At 38.8% G+C, this 13351-nt stretch overlaps 1 protein-coding gene across 9 annotated transcripts in view; it reads right to left on the reverse strand.

Moving 5' to 3' along the window:
• LOC121896429 (forkhead box protein J3-like) overlaps positions 1-13351 on the reverse strand; it is an 85072-nt gene that overhangs the window by 23543 nt on the left and 48178 nt on the right. For all 9 annotated transcript variants that reach the window (XM_042410328.1, XM_042410329.1, XM_042410330.1 and 6 more), the window contains exons 4-5: positions 9933-10007; positions 6870-6953 (exon numbers count right to left, since the gene is read on the reverse strand). In XM_042410328.1, the coding sequence (XP_042266262.1) occupies positions 6870-6953; positions 9933-10007 (159 nt within the window). The remainder of the gene's footprint in view (positions 1-6869; positions 6954-9932; positions 10008-13351) is intronic.

The following is a 13351-nucleotide window of genomic DNA, read 5'->3' on the forward strand; positions in this document are numbered from 1 at the left end:
GGCACTTAAAAAGAAGACAATGGAGAGGTGAAGAGAGGAGTGAGGAAGGCTTGTGGAAGAAGGGGGAGAGGAGGAAGAATAGGTAGAGAGATAATTGAGTGGTGAAGGACAGATAGACAGGCAGACAGAAAGGCATACAGGCAATGAAAGAGAGTGATTATGCTGGGGGCACCAGAGACGCAGGTACTAAACTAAGTGTAGACTGCCTGTCTACACATTTATACAATGCATTTATGCAGCTGACGTTTAGCCCCGCTGCCAACTTCAAATCTTTTCATTTGCACAGCCGCTTGTCATCAGAAGACTTTAAAGACTTTGACTGTGTAGCCATAGGTGCAACAAAACCCCAATAAAACAGTATGACATATTTAGCCCACCTTTTTTTTTCCCCAGACGGTAACACGGCTATAAATCTTAGCACTTAAAACCTCCCTGTTTCTCCTTAGCCCATGTGACAGCCCGCAGTGTGTCTGCCAGCAGTGTAAGTGAGGCGTAAGAAAAGGGGTCGAAGGGCCCATCCATGTAAGACGAGATGACAAGGCTCTGAATTAATTAATGTTTGTAATAAAAAAAAAAATCGTTGGTGAAGAAAATATGTCTAACGGCAGCCCCGGGGCCTTCTGTGGTAATTAACTGGAACACAAGCCTAGAATACTCTCCCTCCTCCCTCCGCTCCTTCTTGTTACTCCTCTTACTTCTTTTTTCCTCCTCCCCCTTGCAGCTTGACTTTTCCCTCTCTGCTCCGTCTACCTTGATGTCTTCTTTTTTTTCCTTCATCCGTTCTCTCTTTCACCCTTCCCTTTCTTATTTCTTTGCCATATTTCCCTTCTCTTTCCATTCCTCCCTCTATCTCTCTCTTTTACCTCCCAATGAGCGACTGTGATCGTGCACTTTGCCGCTCCACGCCTGCCTGAGCTCCAGGGAAGAGGAAAGGGCTAAAGCAGGTATACAGGCAGAGAGGGAGAGGCAGGGGGGAGAGCGGCAGACGAACCAATAAACGGACAGACAGAAAGATAATGATCAAGATACAGAGGAGGTGGCGAAGGATTAGAAAAAAAACAGGGAGATGACCAGTCAAGCTACACTGTGATGAAAGAGTCTGCAGGTTTTCTTTAATGAAATAAAAAGATAGGCGGGTGTATGTTCACTAAACCCTCAGTGAGTCAGCTACTGGATACAAAGATCTACAGTATGCAACAAAAACAGAAAGGTACCTGTGTACTGGAAGCAGCTAATGGTGACGTTTCAACCCAGCAGGTCTTCTGCTTGGTCCAGCTGATTTCACTAATTGGTTCCTCAACCTTCGCTTTGATACTAATGTCAATTTATCATCTAATTATTCAACACTTATCATGAAGTAACATCACTGAACAACCATTTTTATACTTAATTCACTTTATCTTTGTAATTATTTGCATGTATTTCAACAGGTGGCGTGATCATGTTGAAATAATTTAATTCAGGAACTTGATCAATAACGGCTTGGTGGGCTGCTACGTGCTACAGCAGCATCTTGAAATAAATGCTATGTCTTGTCACCTGTGGAGCACAGTTATCGGTTCGTGTAAGTTCTGTTGACGTAATGGTCAAAAAGGAATTTCATCTGTCGAATACTGAATCTGCTAAGGGGAAAAGCACAATATACAATAGTCAGAGACAGAGTCAAAACAACGGAGATGTAGACAGGCTGAGGTGACGGCAGACCTGCGATACATCACAGAGCTCAGCCTGCTTTGCCTTTGTATTCAGATCCTCGGGTTAATGACTGTACACCTGCCGCATTCTGCTGGGCTGATGCAGGGTTACATATATTTATGGCCTCAGCCGCTGTCAATCAATTTCCCCAAACCAATTTTCATTCCTACTTTTGTGTTGTCACATCTGCTGTTTTTGTGGCATCTTGAAAATTGCATATCCAAGAACCTGTGGTTAACATGTATTTACATGCAAGTCAATCCCACTTGATCTAGATGAATATAAAATCATGACATTGAGACTAAGTCAAACAAAGAGAAAGGTCTAAATTCTCCATTCCTATTTGTTGTGAGGTCTGTTGTGACATTAAAAAACAACAACCTTGAAATGCCACAAAAGAAAACCCATCGATGCGAGGACAAGATGGAGGAGATCAGAAAGTCTCTTTATTCCATGTCGGAGGAACTAAGTAAAGTGGCTAATCAACAAGCTAAACTGCTTGGACTAATGGAGGACGTCCGGGAGCTCAAGTCATCTATCAAGGAGAAGGACAAAAAAATTGCAGATCTGGAGCAACATGTTGATGATCTGGAACAATACTCTCACATGGATGATTTGATTATAAGCCAACTCAAGATAAGACATAAAACCTTCGCCTGGGCTACAGCTGGTGGAAAAGGTGAAGACGCCCTACTGAGTGAATTACTTTCTTTAGAAAAGCAGGTGCTTCAGTTCTTTGAAAACCAAACTGTTTGTATACAAACCAATGTGATTTCAGCCTGCCATACACTTCCTAGGAAGGACAGTTAAACAAAGCCAATAATTTGTGATGCGCTTTAACAAAGCCGATAATTGTGATGCGCTTTGTGAACAGAAAAGCCAAAACTGAAATACTGAGCCAGGCTATAAAGCTGTGGGGGACTGAGGTCTACCTGAATGAATATCCAACTAAGAAGAACGCTGATAGCAAGGCAGGCACGCATCTTAAAAAAGCAAAACAAAATAGAAGCAACGTGGACGAGGAACTGCAAAGTGTGGATAAAGTTGAGTGGATCACCTGAGGAGGCAAAAGCAATAATGATAAGAGAACTTACTGACTTGGAAAAATATGGATGAATAGTCATCTCTGTTTTTACTGGCTAATGAGATTTATGGACAAATTGAGAGACAGACTGAACTGTACCAACCTAGTGTGCCCACAATGACATGAAATATGAAATATGATGTTATAAAAAACGGACATTAAATCCAACCTATGACCAGTTCTGACAGATGTCATTTATCTCCATCTGGAGATAATGATTGGCAACCAAAAAGGGGTACGGGATATGAAAGCCTCGGACTGAAAACACAGAGCATAAATTACAAGATATGGAGATAAGATATTGATCCTGAGAATAATTTTTACCACAACATGCATAGTCATTGTGAATACTAGACTGAAGAGTAATATTAGTAGGAGCCTTAATACAAACTTTTCAAAGATCCAACATTGTTTGAGACAACTTGATAAGAAGTTTGCTGTAATGATGATCTCTGAGACTTGGCTCAGTGAGGAGCAAGCTGCTATGGTCGAAACTGAGGATATGAGATGTTCTTTATTATTAGGATTTTAAAAAAAGGGACGGGGGAGTTGTTTTATACATTGATAAAGTTTATAAAGGTGAATTTGCGAGTATTATGTCACTTGTTATAGACAATGTTATGGAATGTATCTTGTAGAAATCGAGATTGAGAAATCAAAAAAAAAAAACCAGGATCTTGCATTGATACATTTAGGGATAAGCTATCGGGGCTGTATGAAGACATAAACAATAAGAAAATGTTTTTTAGTTTGTGGGGATTTCAATATTGATTTGTTAAACTGACTTGAACACAACACAACAACAGAGTTCATTAACTCAGTGTACAGTATGTGTCTATATTCCTCAATTACACAGCCAACTAGAATAACAACACACAGTGCTACACTAATTGACAATATATTTACCAATGTTATTGATCAGAAAGTAGTAAGTGAACTACTTATAAGTGATCATCTACCAGTCTTTGCACTCAATCGGCGCTGTATTAGGACCAACAAGGATGTTAAAACTAACAAACTAATTAGACACAAAACACAATATGCGATTAATTCTTTTAAAGAAGACCTATTGAAAAAAGATTGGAATAAAGTCTATGTGAAAGATGTAGATGAAGCCTATGAGACATAACAATCGCTCTCTATGAAAAAAATTGTCCTTTAGTAAAGAAAGCAGTGGAACAGAAATTTGCTGGGTATACAGCACACATGCAAAAAGAAAAATGTATAAATATTTTTTAAAGAAAACAACAAAAGAAGTACAACATACATACAAGACATATAAAGACACACTGACATGAATTATGAGATGCGGCAAAAAGGATTATAATAGTAAATTATTGGAGGACAACAGAAATAATATTAAAAATACATGGAAAGTATTGAATGACATTATTTAAAATGAAACTAGAAAAGGAGGTTACCAAATATATTTCCTGACAAAGAATACGACAACTATTAATGATAAAGATTTAGCTGCAGATGAATTTAATGATTTTTTGTTAATATTGGACCTAATTTAGTTAAGGAGTAACTAGCAGTAAAGATGTGGAAGGTAAAACTATTAATGTAAATAAACAGTCCATGTTTATAAGGAGAACAGATGAAAAATAAATGATTAGCATTGTTAAAACATTTAAGAGTAAGACGTCTACAGTCTAGAAAGGCACTGATATGTCTCTGGTTCAAAATATTATTGAGTGTGTGGTGAAACCTCTGACACATATTTGTAATCAGTCTCTACAAACTGGCGTATTTCCTTGCAAAATAAAAACAGCTAAAATCTTACCTATATATAATGCAGGAGACAGACATTTACTCTCCAATTATAGACAGTTCTCTAAAATACTGGAAAAAATATTCTATAAAAGACCAGATGATTTCATCACAAAACATAATATACTGTGTGAACAGCAATATGGGTTTAGCTCTTAAAGGACAACTTCGCTCACACTAATAGAATTTGTGGAGGAAATATCAACTGCATTAGAAAATAAAGAATATGCAGTGGGGTTTTTCCTGGATCTTACAAAAGCATTTGATAATGTTGATTATGACTTATTATTGAAGAAATTACAAAGATATGGAATTAGATGGGTAGCACTCTAGGTAGTTACTTGGAAAATAGGTATCAATATGTGTAAATAAATAATTTTAATTAACCAACTAATAAAGGTTATTTGTGGGGTTCCCCAAGGCTCAATGTTAGACCCATTATTGTTTATTTTGTATATAAATAATATATATGAGGTCTCCAAAATATTAAAAATTCATATTATTTGCAGATGATACCAACAACAACTTTTGGATACAGTGGAAAAAGAACTGGAAATGCTAAAGAGTTGGTTTGATTCTAATAAACTAACACTGAATTTAAGTAAATCTAAATTTATAATTTCTGGTAATTATTTAACTAATTCAAAAAGAAAACTCATGATAAGTGATATTGACATTGAAAGAGTGTCTTAAATTAAATTTCTTGGAATGATAATAAATAAGAAATTATGCTGGAAGCCACATATAAATTATATTAAAGCTAAAATATCAAAGTCAATTGATTGCAATACTATATAAAGTTAAAGATCTTCTAAATCAAGCTTTGTCATACAGTATAGTCCCATATATAACTTACTGTGTGGAAGTGTGGGGACATACATATAAAACAAATACTAATCCAATCTTCATAACAATTGTAAACAAAATTACTTATAGAGAACCAACAAACAACAACAAAGGCTCTAAAATTTAAAGATGTTTAAATGTGTGTTGTTTTCAACTGTGGTATCTGAGTATCTGCCTCCTTTTTATGTGTCTATGTATGTGAGTATATGAACGTGCATATTTATACACATGACCTAATTATTTCTGTTATTGATTGCAGACCGAAATAAATTTAAACTATAGGCTCTTTTTCTGTTATGGCACATCATACATATAAAATGGCACATGTGCTGGAGAAGGGGCATTTCTGTCAGCACAGACATGTTTCTCTCCAGTAGCAGAGGTCCAGTAATGAGTCAGTCAATATCCATTAAATAGCACACAGCAAAGATACCCCTGCTTATTCAATACAGCCAGGGGAAAAGGTGCATGATGTATTTGAGGTCTTTGCTATTTTTGTGCCTTTTCAAAGTAATTATTGCTATTATATAGATGAAGGGCTCATATTCAAAGTCTGATGCAGTAGACAATTAGATTAATAGAGACCCTTCAAACAAGCATAACATGCAGCAAGAAAAAAAAATAAGCAAAAAGCAAACAATAAAAGAATAACCTGCATTTTTCATTCTCTCCGTGAAATTTATTAGCACCACACTAAAGCAGGCAGCTGACCATGTACTGTAGTTGTGGAGTGAATGATTGTTGCTCTACTGAACACTGCACAGTAACACTATATGAAGTGTGGAGTCGGTAGAAGATTTCATTTGTTGTAGATGTCATGGCCTGCTGGCAGATGGCCTCCCCACTGTAACCAAACTTTGTCTTTGTCACCTGATCGTCTTGGCGCTTCACTTGGTATCACTGATCTGATCCCAGACCCTTTTCAATCCACATTGTGTGCCAATGATTGCAATTAATGCCTCTTAACCACAATAATAACAGAACAGAACAAAATTTGCTGGTATGTTTTTAACTGTAAATTGATTTGTAAAGTTTGGTCGACTGTAACATTTCACTGCTCTGCCCAGAACACTGTAAGCTTTTTTGTTTGTTTGTTTGTTTGTTTTTGCTTAAAAGGTACCTTCCTGGTCTATTCGGACATCATTATAGCACGGAAAAGGGGAAAATACTGGATGTCTGTTCACACACAAACATTTCTGTGGCATCTCAGGTGTATGGAGCAGCTTTTCTCAGTCTCTTGTTTTTCTGCTCATGCGCCTTCTCAACAATACTCCCATTTGCCACTTTGTGGACTTTAAGCTTGAACTGGAGTGAAACAGGGATTTATTTGAGAATTGGGAAGCTAAAAAACGCTAGGACTATTGTGGCAGCAAAACCTCAAATAGCACATGTTAAAGTCTTTGGGAAATAATAACAGTATATCGATGTCAGTTGAATACTAACTTACATACAGTGTGGTTGAGGTACTCACCCTTTCTCCAGAGCGCGGCCTCTTCTTTGGCCTGCTGGGTACTGTGTCCTCTTTAGGGTTGGTGTCTATGGCCCAGTAGGAACCCTGGAGATTGACCCCAATAAAACAACCAGTTAAGCCATCTGTTTGATGGAAGCTGCTGTGTATTTCTCTAGTGCTTTTGATTGCTCTCTAGGTTTAGCTACACTTACATATTCTTTTTTATCTTTCTTTAATAAGGAGTCAGTACTCAAATAATTACTTTAATTAAAGAAACAACACCAAAGGAGGAAAAATTACTCCATTACAAGTGTAAGTACTGAATTAAAACATTTTCTAGTGTTACCTGTAAAATAAATACAAAAATGTACCTTATATATTGAGCATAAAGGTTCTCATTATAGGAAAGAAATCTTGTACAGGATTCAACAATTAGTGTATTAATGTGTTAGAAATACTGGATCTTATTTTTGTAGTTGCTCCAGGTGGTGCGAGTGAGTGTGACTGCCGAATCGTAATGTTGGTTTTAACTACAGCAATGGATATTTTTTTATAAGTAGATAAAGTCATGTTTTGAATATGTGGAGGCTGACTAGTAATTACAGCCGTTTTCCAAAATGAAAACTCAGAATGCCTTTAAATATGATACTTGAGTATATGTAATTAGTTACTTCCCACCTCCTTAGATAACTTTATTGATTCCATTTGACAAATAACAATAGAGACTAGTCACATATGAAAGATATACAGCCACAATGGTAGACTAAAAAGAAGTCAACAAAAAAGATAAAAAATATAATACATATAAAATGAAACCTTACAATTTATGTCAAGAACACGACCCATATTTCAGGAAACAAACAAGTATCACATGTCATTCAAAATGTTCACAGCTGTGGAGACAAAAGACCTTCTCATTCTGTGGAGGATCTTAAACTGGTCATTTAACACACTTGTTAGTTTGTTGCAAACACCTTCACACCGATGTATGGTTTGAACTCTTCTCCTGGTTCCTTCCTCCAAAACATTTTGTAACGAATCAGTAATCAAACCAATTATAGATCCGGCCTTTTTAATAAACTTGTTTATCCTATTCCTATCATTGGCAGCAATGCTTTTACCCCAACAGTCAACAGCATAAAACAAGGTAGTGAGCACAAAACTCTGGTAGAAAACGTTTAAAAGCTTCTTACTGACCTCGAAGGACTGAGAAAAGCAACCTGGATGGTGTCTTTTTAAACATAGCAACATTTTCCTGCTTTGCTTTAGATGTTGTTTCAAATAAGAGTGGTAGGTAACAGAGCAATTAAAATATTAATTACAGCATATATCTGTTATTATCTGCCATTATTTGTCAATTATTTGACAATTCCATCTGTTTGTAATGAGGTATCACTTTCTATTGAGAGTACAATTAAGCCTCTTTTTTCTCACTTTTCCCCAGTGAGGCTGCTTCAGTCCCTCTAATAGGGGAAACAAGTGTCACTAAACAGAAAAAGGTGCAGTAGATGGATCTCCCTTGCATCAGATATCTGTTGTTATTCCAGTTCTAGATCCAATCAGTTTCCTCTAGGTCTAGGTTTCCTGTGGTGCATGCTCCTGCTGCCTTCCCCAAGAAAATCCACTAAAATCCTTTTGATACACAACGTTAAAACACAGCAGCCTCCAAAATACACACATACAATGAGAGAGGAGGAAATCAATTGCTTTTAGGTCCTTGATTTCCTCCTGGTCTGTCCCCCCCCCCTCCTCCCCCACACACACTTTCATTTTTCCTCTTCCCTTCCTAGCAGGTCCAAAGCTGCAGACAGAATTCAGGAGGTTCATCTAGGCCACACACACACACACTAACACACACACATACACACAAACACACACACACACACACACTTCTCCTCCCCCTGTCTCTCAGTCCCACATCACTGAACAGTACACAGCCAATTAACGTTAGCACATGCATGATTTAGCTTCTCCTCTCTCTGCGGCTTCAAACAGACCATGTACATTCAACTTCTCTGCACACAGATGACCTCCCCCTCATACCGCGGTATTGACCACTTCGATCCAAGGTGTGAATTAAGGTGCTGGTCAAGCCCAAGTCAGGCTAATCAGGGGGGAGCCGCTCTCTTTGTGTCTTTGCAGACTATAGGCCTCCACTCAAGCCCAATGATTTTGTTTGAATTATTTAAACCTTCTTCCCCCTAATTCATTTTTCAATGGCTCCAAAATCCCCACAGCCTGGAGACACTCCCTCCTCCTACCGCCCACTAAAAAAAATGAAAAGAGTTTTGAGCGCTCAGTGAAAAGTTTTGGTTTGTCAGTTTTTGTAAAAAGTGGTGGATTGCTTCTCACATTAACCCTGTGATGAGTTGAAATGCAGACATTTGAGCTTTTATTAAAAAATCTTGTAAGGGCATGCTTCAGTGATCAACTGTAATTATATACTTTCCCCCGTCTGAGCAATTCCTTCGATTCAGCACAAACAAGGACTTGACAAATTGTTGTTATCAAGCCGGCGCTGCTGAAGTGGCCGTGGCAACTCTGCTTCCTAACCGCAGGAGTAGCAACGGTGAAACATATCTAAAGCTTCCTCTGATTGTGTGTGTGTGTGTGTGTAAGAGAGAGTGAAACAGAGCCTAATAAAGCATAACAGATGCGTGAACGGCCTCGTATCTGAAGGGGTGTACCTACATATACTTATTATTCATTACTCCCTGTACCACATTATTACTTGGCAGAATCAATATCGGAAGAGTAGCAGAAAACAGAGAAAACGGCATTAGGCATTCAACACAACCAGTTATGGAGCAACAAACTGCTTTTAAGTACAGACTCTGTGTGTGTGTGTGTGTGTGTGAGAGAGACAAAGAAAGAGAACAAGTGAGTATGGGTGTCTTTTGGTGCACTGATGCACAACCGTACACACACATGTGGCACGAGGGCGTCTAAACACGTGAAAAGTAATCACCGTTTCCTCAGCCGTATTTGTAAGCTCGCTGAAATAGGCTTGCATTTTCATTGTGTGTCGCACCGTCATTCAAGCTGAGCTTTTCAGTCGCATTACATTGTTCAGGAAATACTTACTTTTCCAGGGTCGTCTTTGGAGCGAGGCACTTTGAGAAAACACTTGTTCAAGGACAGGTTGTGTCGTATAGAATTCTGCAGGGAAAGACAGACAGAGAATGAGAGAAAGAGTAAGAAAAGGCAGGAGAAAAGAAATAACAGGAAAAACAAAAAGTCAAAGAGTAATTTAACACTGAATTCACTCAAATAAGTAAAATACATTTATAGTGACTTTATTATACAGTACTATCAAGTGATTCTGGTCAATAGTGTTCATTGTAACATCACTTCTTTACCTGTTTCCACAGAAAATTGGATATTCTGTCCTCTAGACCAGTGGTTCACAATCTGGGGGTCGAGGCCCCCCAGAGGGATCACAAGATGATTAATGTGTGATGATTAAATAATTCATTCTTCTTCGCCGAATTTTTGTTCATTTTTTCTGACTTCTCTCTTAGTAATTCCTTTTTTCTTGTGAAATACTGGGTAGCCTCTAAAAAAATATTTAAACAGAACAATTTGAAAATGGAAAATCACTTTGGTCAAACTGCTCATAACTCATAGGCATTTTCAACCACCCCCCCAAAAAAATCTGTGAACAATCTGTAACGCTGCCTCGTACTCGATGCCCCCGAACAAGACAACGTCACGTTCTTACATAACAACACAAATCAACTGACGATGTAGAGAGTTGCATCTTAGAGCAAGAGCATGTGACCGAGAACAGAGCTTCAAACAAGTCAGGCTTTGAACCACTTCTTGGCCGTCAAGAAAAGTGTTGAGTAAAAAAAGACGCTTCGGGTACGGGCGTGGCTTAGAGTGGGGTGTGAGCGTCTGTGGGTGTGTGGTGTCCCAGTTTGGGGTGCTCTGAGTTCGAATGCATTTATTGAATATGTGAAGGGGTGTGTTCAAACTGAAAGGGTGTTACATGAAAATTCAGCCATTTTTGAAGCATATAACAAATCCATGGTTTTGGCCATGATGAGGAGAAACTGAAATTTCTGCAATTTTTAACACCTCCTATTGTGTTTATTGTGTACATGTGAGAGAACAGAAAGGGAAAGAGAGAGAGGGAGAGAGAGGGAGAGAGAGGGAGAGAGAGGGAGAGAGAGGGAGAGGGCCCACAAACAGCGTAGGCTAACCTGACATGAACCTGTTCTCCCTTCAGGCTCCCGTTCTCCACTCATCTGCTGCTGCTAATTAATACCACTGGGGAGGAGGAGGGGAGAAGACAGAGGGATGGGAGGAATTTCTCTGCTCCTTCTCCCGAGTTCTCGCTGCTCAACACTGGCTTTGTTTCACCAACAAAAACCAGCCTCTCTTTCTGTCTCTAGCATACCATAACAGCCTGGCCCACCTCTGCCTCGTACTGCTCCTCCTGGAGAAAAAGCTCCAGCAGTTTTCAGCTGCTCTACTTAGCGAGTCACTGGTTGTTTTGCGGCCGTCCATCAAGGAACTGCGTGACAGTCGGGCGAAGAAAAAGGCAGTGACGACTGCCACCAGCTCGGCACACAAAGGCAACCATCTGTTCCAAAAACTTTCCTGTGGGAGGTGGCAGTGGGTAACAACGAGTCCACCAATCACTTCAGCAGTCTAACTTTACTAACCTCCACATCAGGATCCAAAATTAACACCCGCCAAGCGCCAAATGCGGGTAGATTTTCCGTTTGGTGAGTAAATCGCTATCCGCCACATGGGCGGGTAAATGTTTGTACCAAAATAGTCATGCCATAAAATATCTGGCATGATGGGGGAAATTACTCATGTTTGTCCCTATATACAGCGTAGACACGTTCACCATATGTGTTTTTTACATGTGTCTAAACAATGCGTCAAAACTGTAGGAGTGCTTGAGACGGTCTGAGGTGAAGGAGTGCCAGCCACGGACCGTCTCGAGTGCTCCTACTTTCGCGGCAAAATTTGCTAAACCAATGGATTTTTTCATCTACCGGTCCCCTCGGCAGGTGAAAGTTCATTTCGGACACTACTCTGTATACTGTTTGTTTATTTACACAATTTTTTTATTACCCAAGCAGTTTTTGCACATCTGTGCACTACTTGCGATGTCTGCACGACGTTGTGTATTTAAGACTTTGCACACTAAAGCACTTTTCACTTTCAGGTATGTGTGCTCTAAAACAGGGGTTTTCAAAGTCTGAGACTGTGGGCGTCCCCTCAGACAAAGCTTGGAAAAGGCGCCCCCTTACCCCCTTTAGTTTACTTGTTAGTTTCACTCAATTCCTGGATGCCTACTGGATCATGATTATGTTATTTGATCCCATAGACACTCAATAATTGAGCCAAGATAGCCTAATATTGCTGTTTGACATAACTTCAGACTACACCAAATACATAAAAAAGTCTGTCCTAAGGCATTTATTAGTTTCTGACTCTGGGAAAGTGGGAAAAACAGTAAAACAGTAAACATTACCATAAATTATCATGTCTCTGAACTATCTCTTTAACCAAATCACACACATTCAGGCTATTCTACATGATCTCCTTTTGACAATTAATGTAATATTTTTTCACTTCCAGTCACTGAGTGCTGTGCCTTAAAAGTTACCACTGCTCACCATAAACCATGAATTTCTTAATGTGCGTCACCATGAGCTGTCCCCTAAATCTAGCTTTTTTTGTGGCATTTTTCATTTGGCATTTGTGGCATTTTTGCCTTTTTATTGGATATTGGGCAGTGAAGAAGCAGACAGGAGACAAGGGGAGAGAGAGATGGGTATGACATGCAACAAAGGTCTCTGGCTGGAATCAAACCAGAGACATTGCAGTTTTGTGGCATATGCAGTAACCATTTGGCTATAAAGGCGCCCCCCTATATCAAGCTTTTAAATTATTAATCCTAGGATAGTTTGGGGCACACAGGGAGCTTGTTTTTCTCATGAAAAACTAAAACCTTCTAACCTTAACTGACTTGAGCGTCAGAATACAGAGCAACACATGCTTTTACACCACACTGATTACTTAATTAATTAGTATATAGGCCTACTTGTAATACATTGACATAAGATGAGGTGAATCCCCTCAGTTATTAGAAAATATTTTATGACTGAATCAAAACATATTTCAGCAGTATTGAATTTTAGTTGTCAGGGAGCTATGATGGCAAGAAAAATGGTATTTTCAGACCAGAGTAAATAAACTTTGGAAAGATCATTCCTCTCCCCACCGTGTTCCAGTGTTTAAAGGCATCAAATTTGTTAACTTGGCAATTAGAGTTGTGCAAAAATATCACTACAGTATGATCAAGATGTAGTCAAGATATTAAAAATAGTTGTCATGCTAGCAGCTCTATGAGGCTGTATTTAAGCACAGCTGTGCTTTGAGTTAAATGATAATGTTAACATGCTAACATGCGAATGTCTAGGAGGTATGTTTTTCACACTCTTACAACAATCTTAGTTTATGTTCATAAATCAAAGTGT

The sequence above is a fragment of the Thunnus maccoyii genome, chromosome 4 (genome assembly GCF_910596095.1).
Source record: "Thunnus maccoyii chromosome 4, fThuMac1.1, whole genome shotgun sequence".
Lineage (NCBI taxonomy): Eukaryota > Metazoa > Chordata > Actinopteri > Scombriformes > Scombridae > Thunnus > Thunnus maccoyii.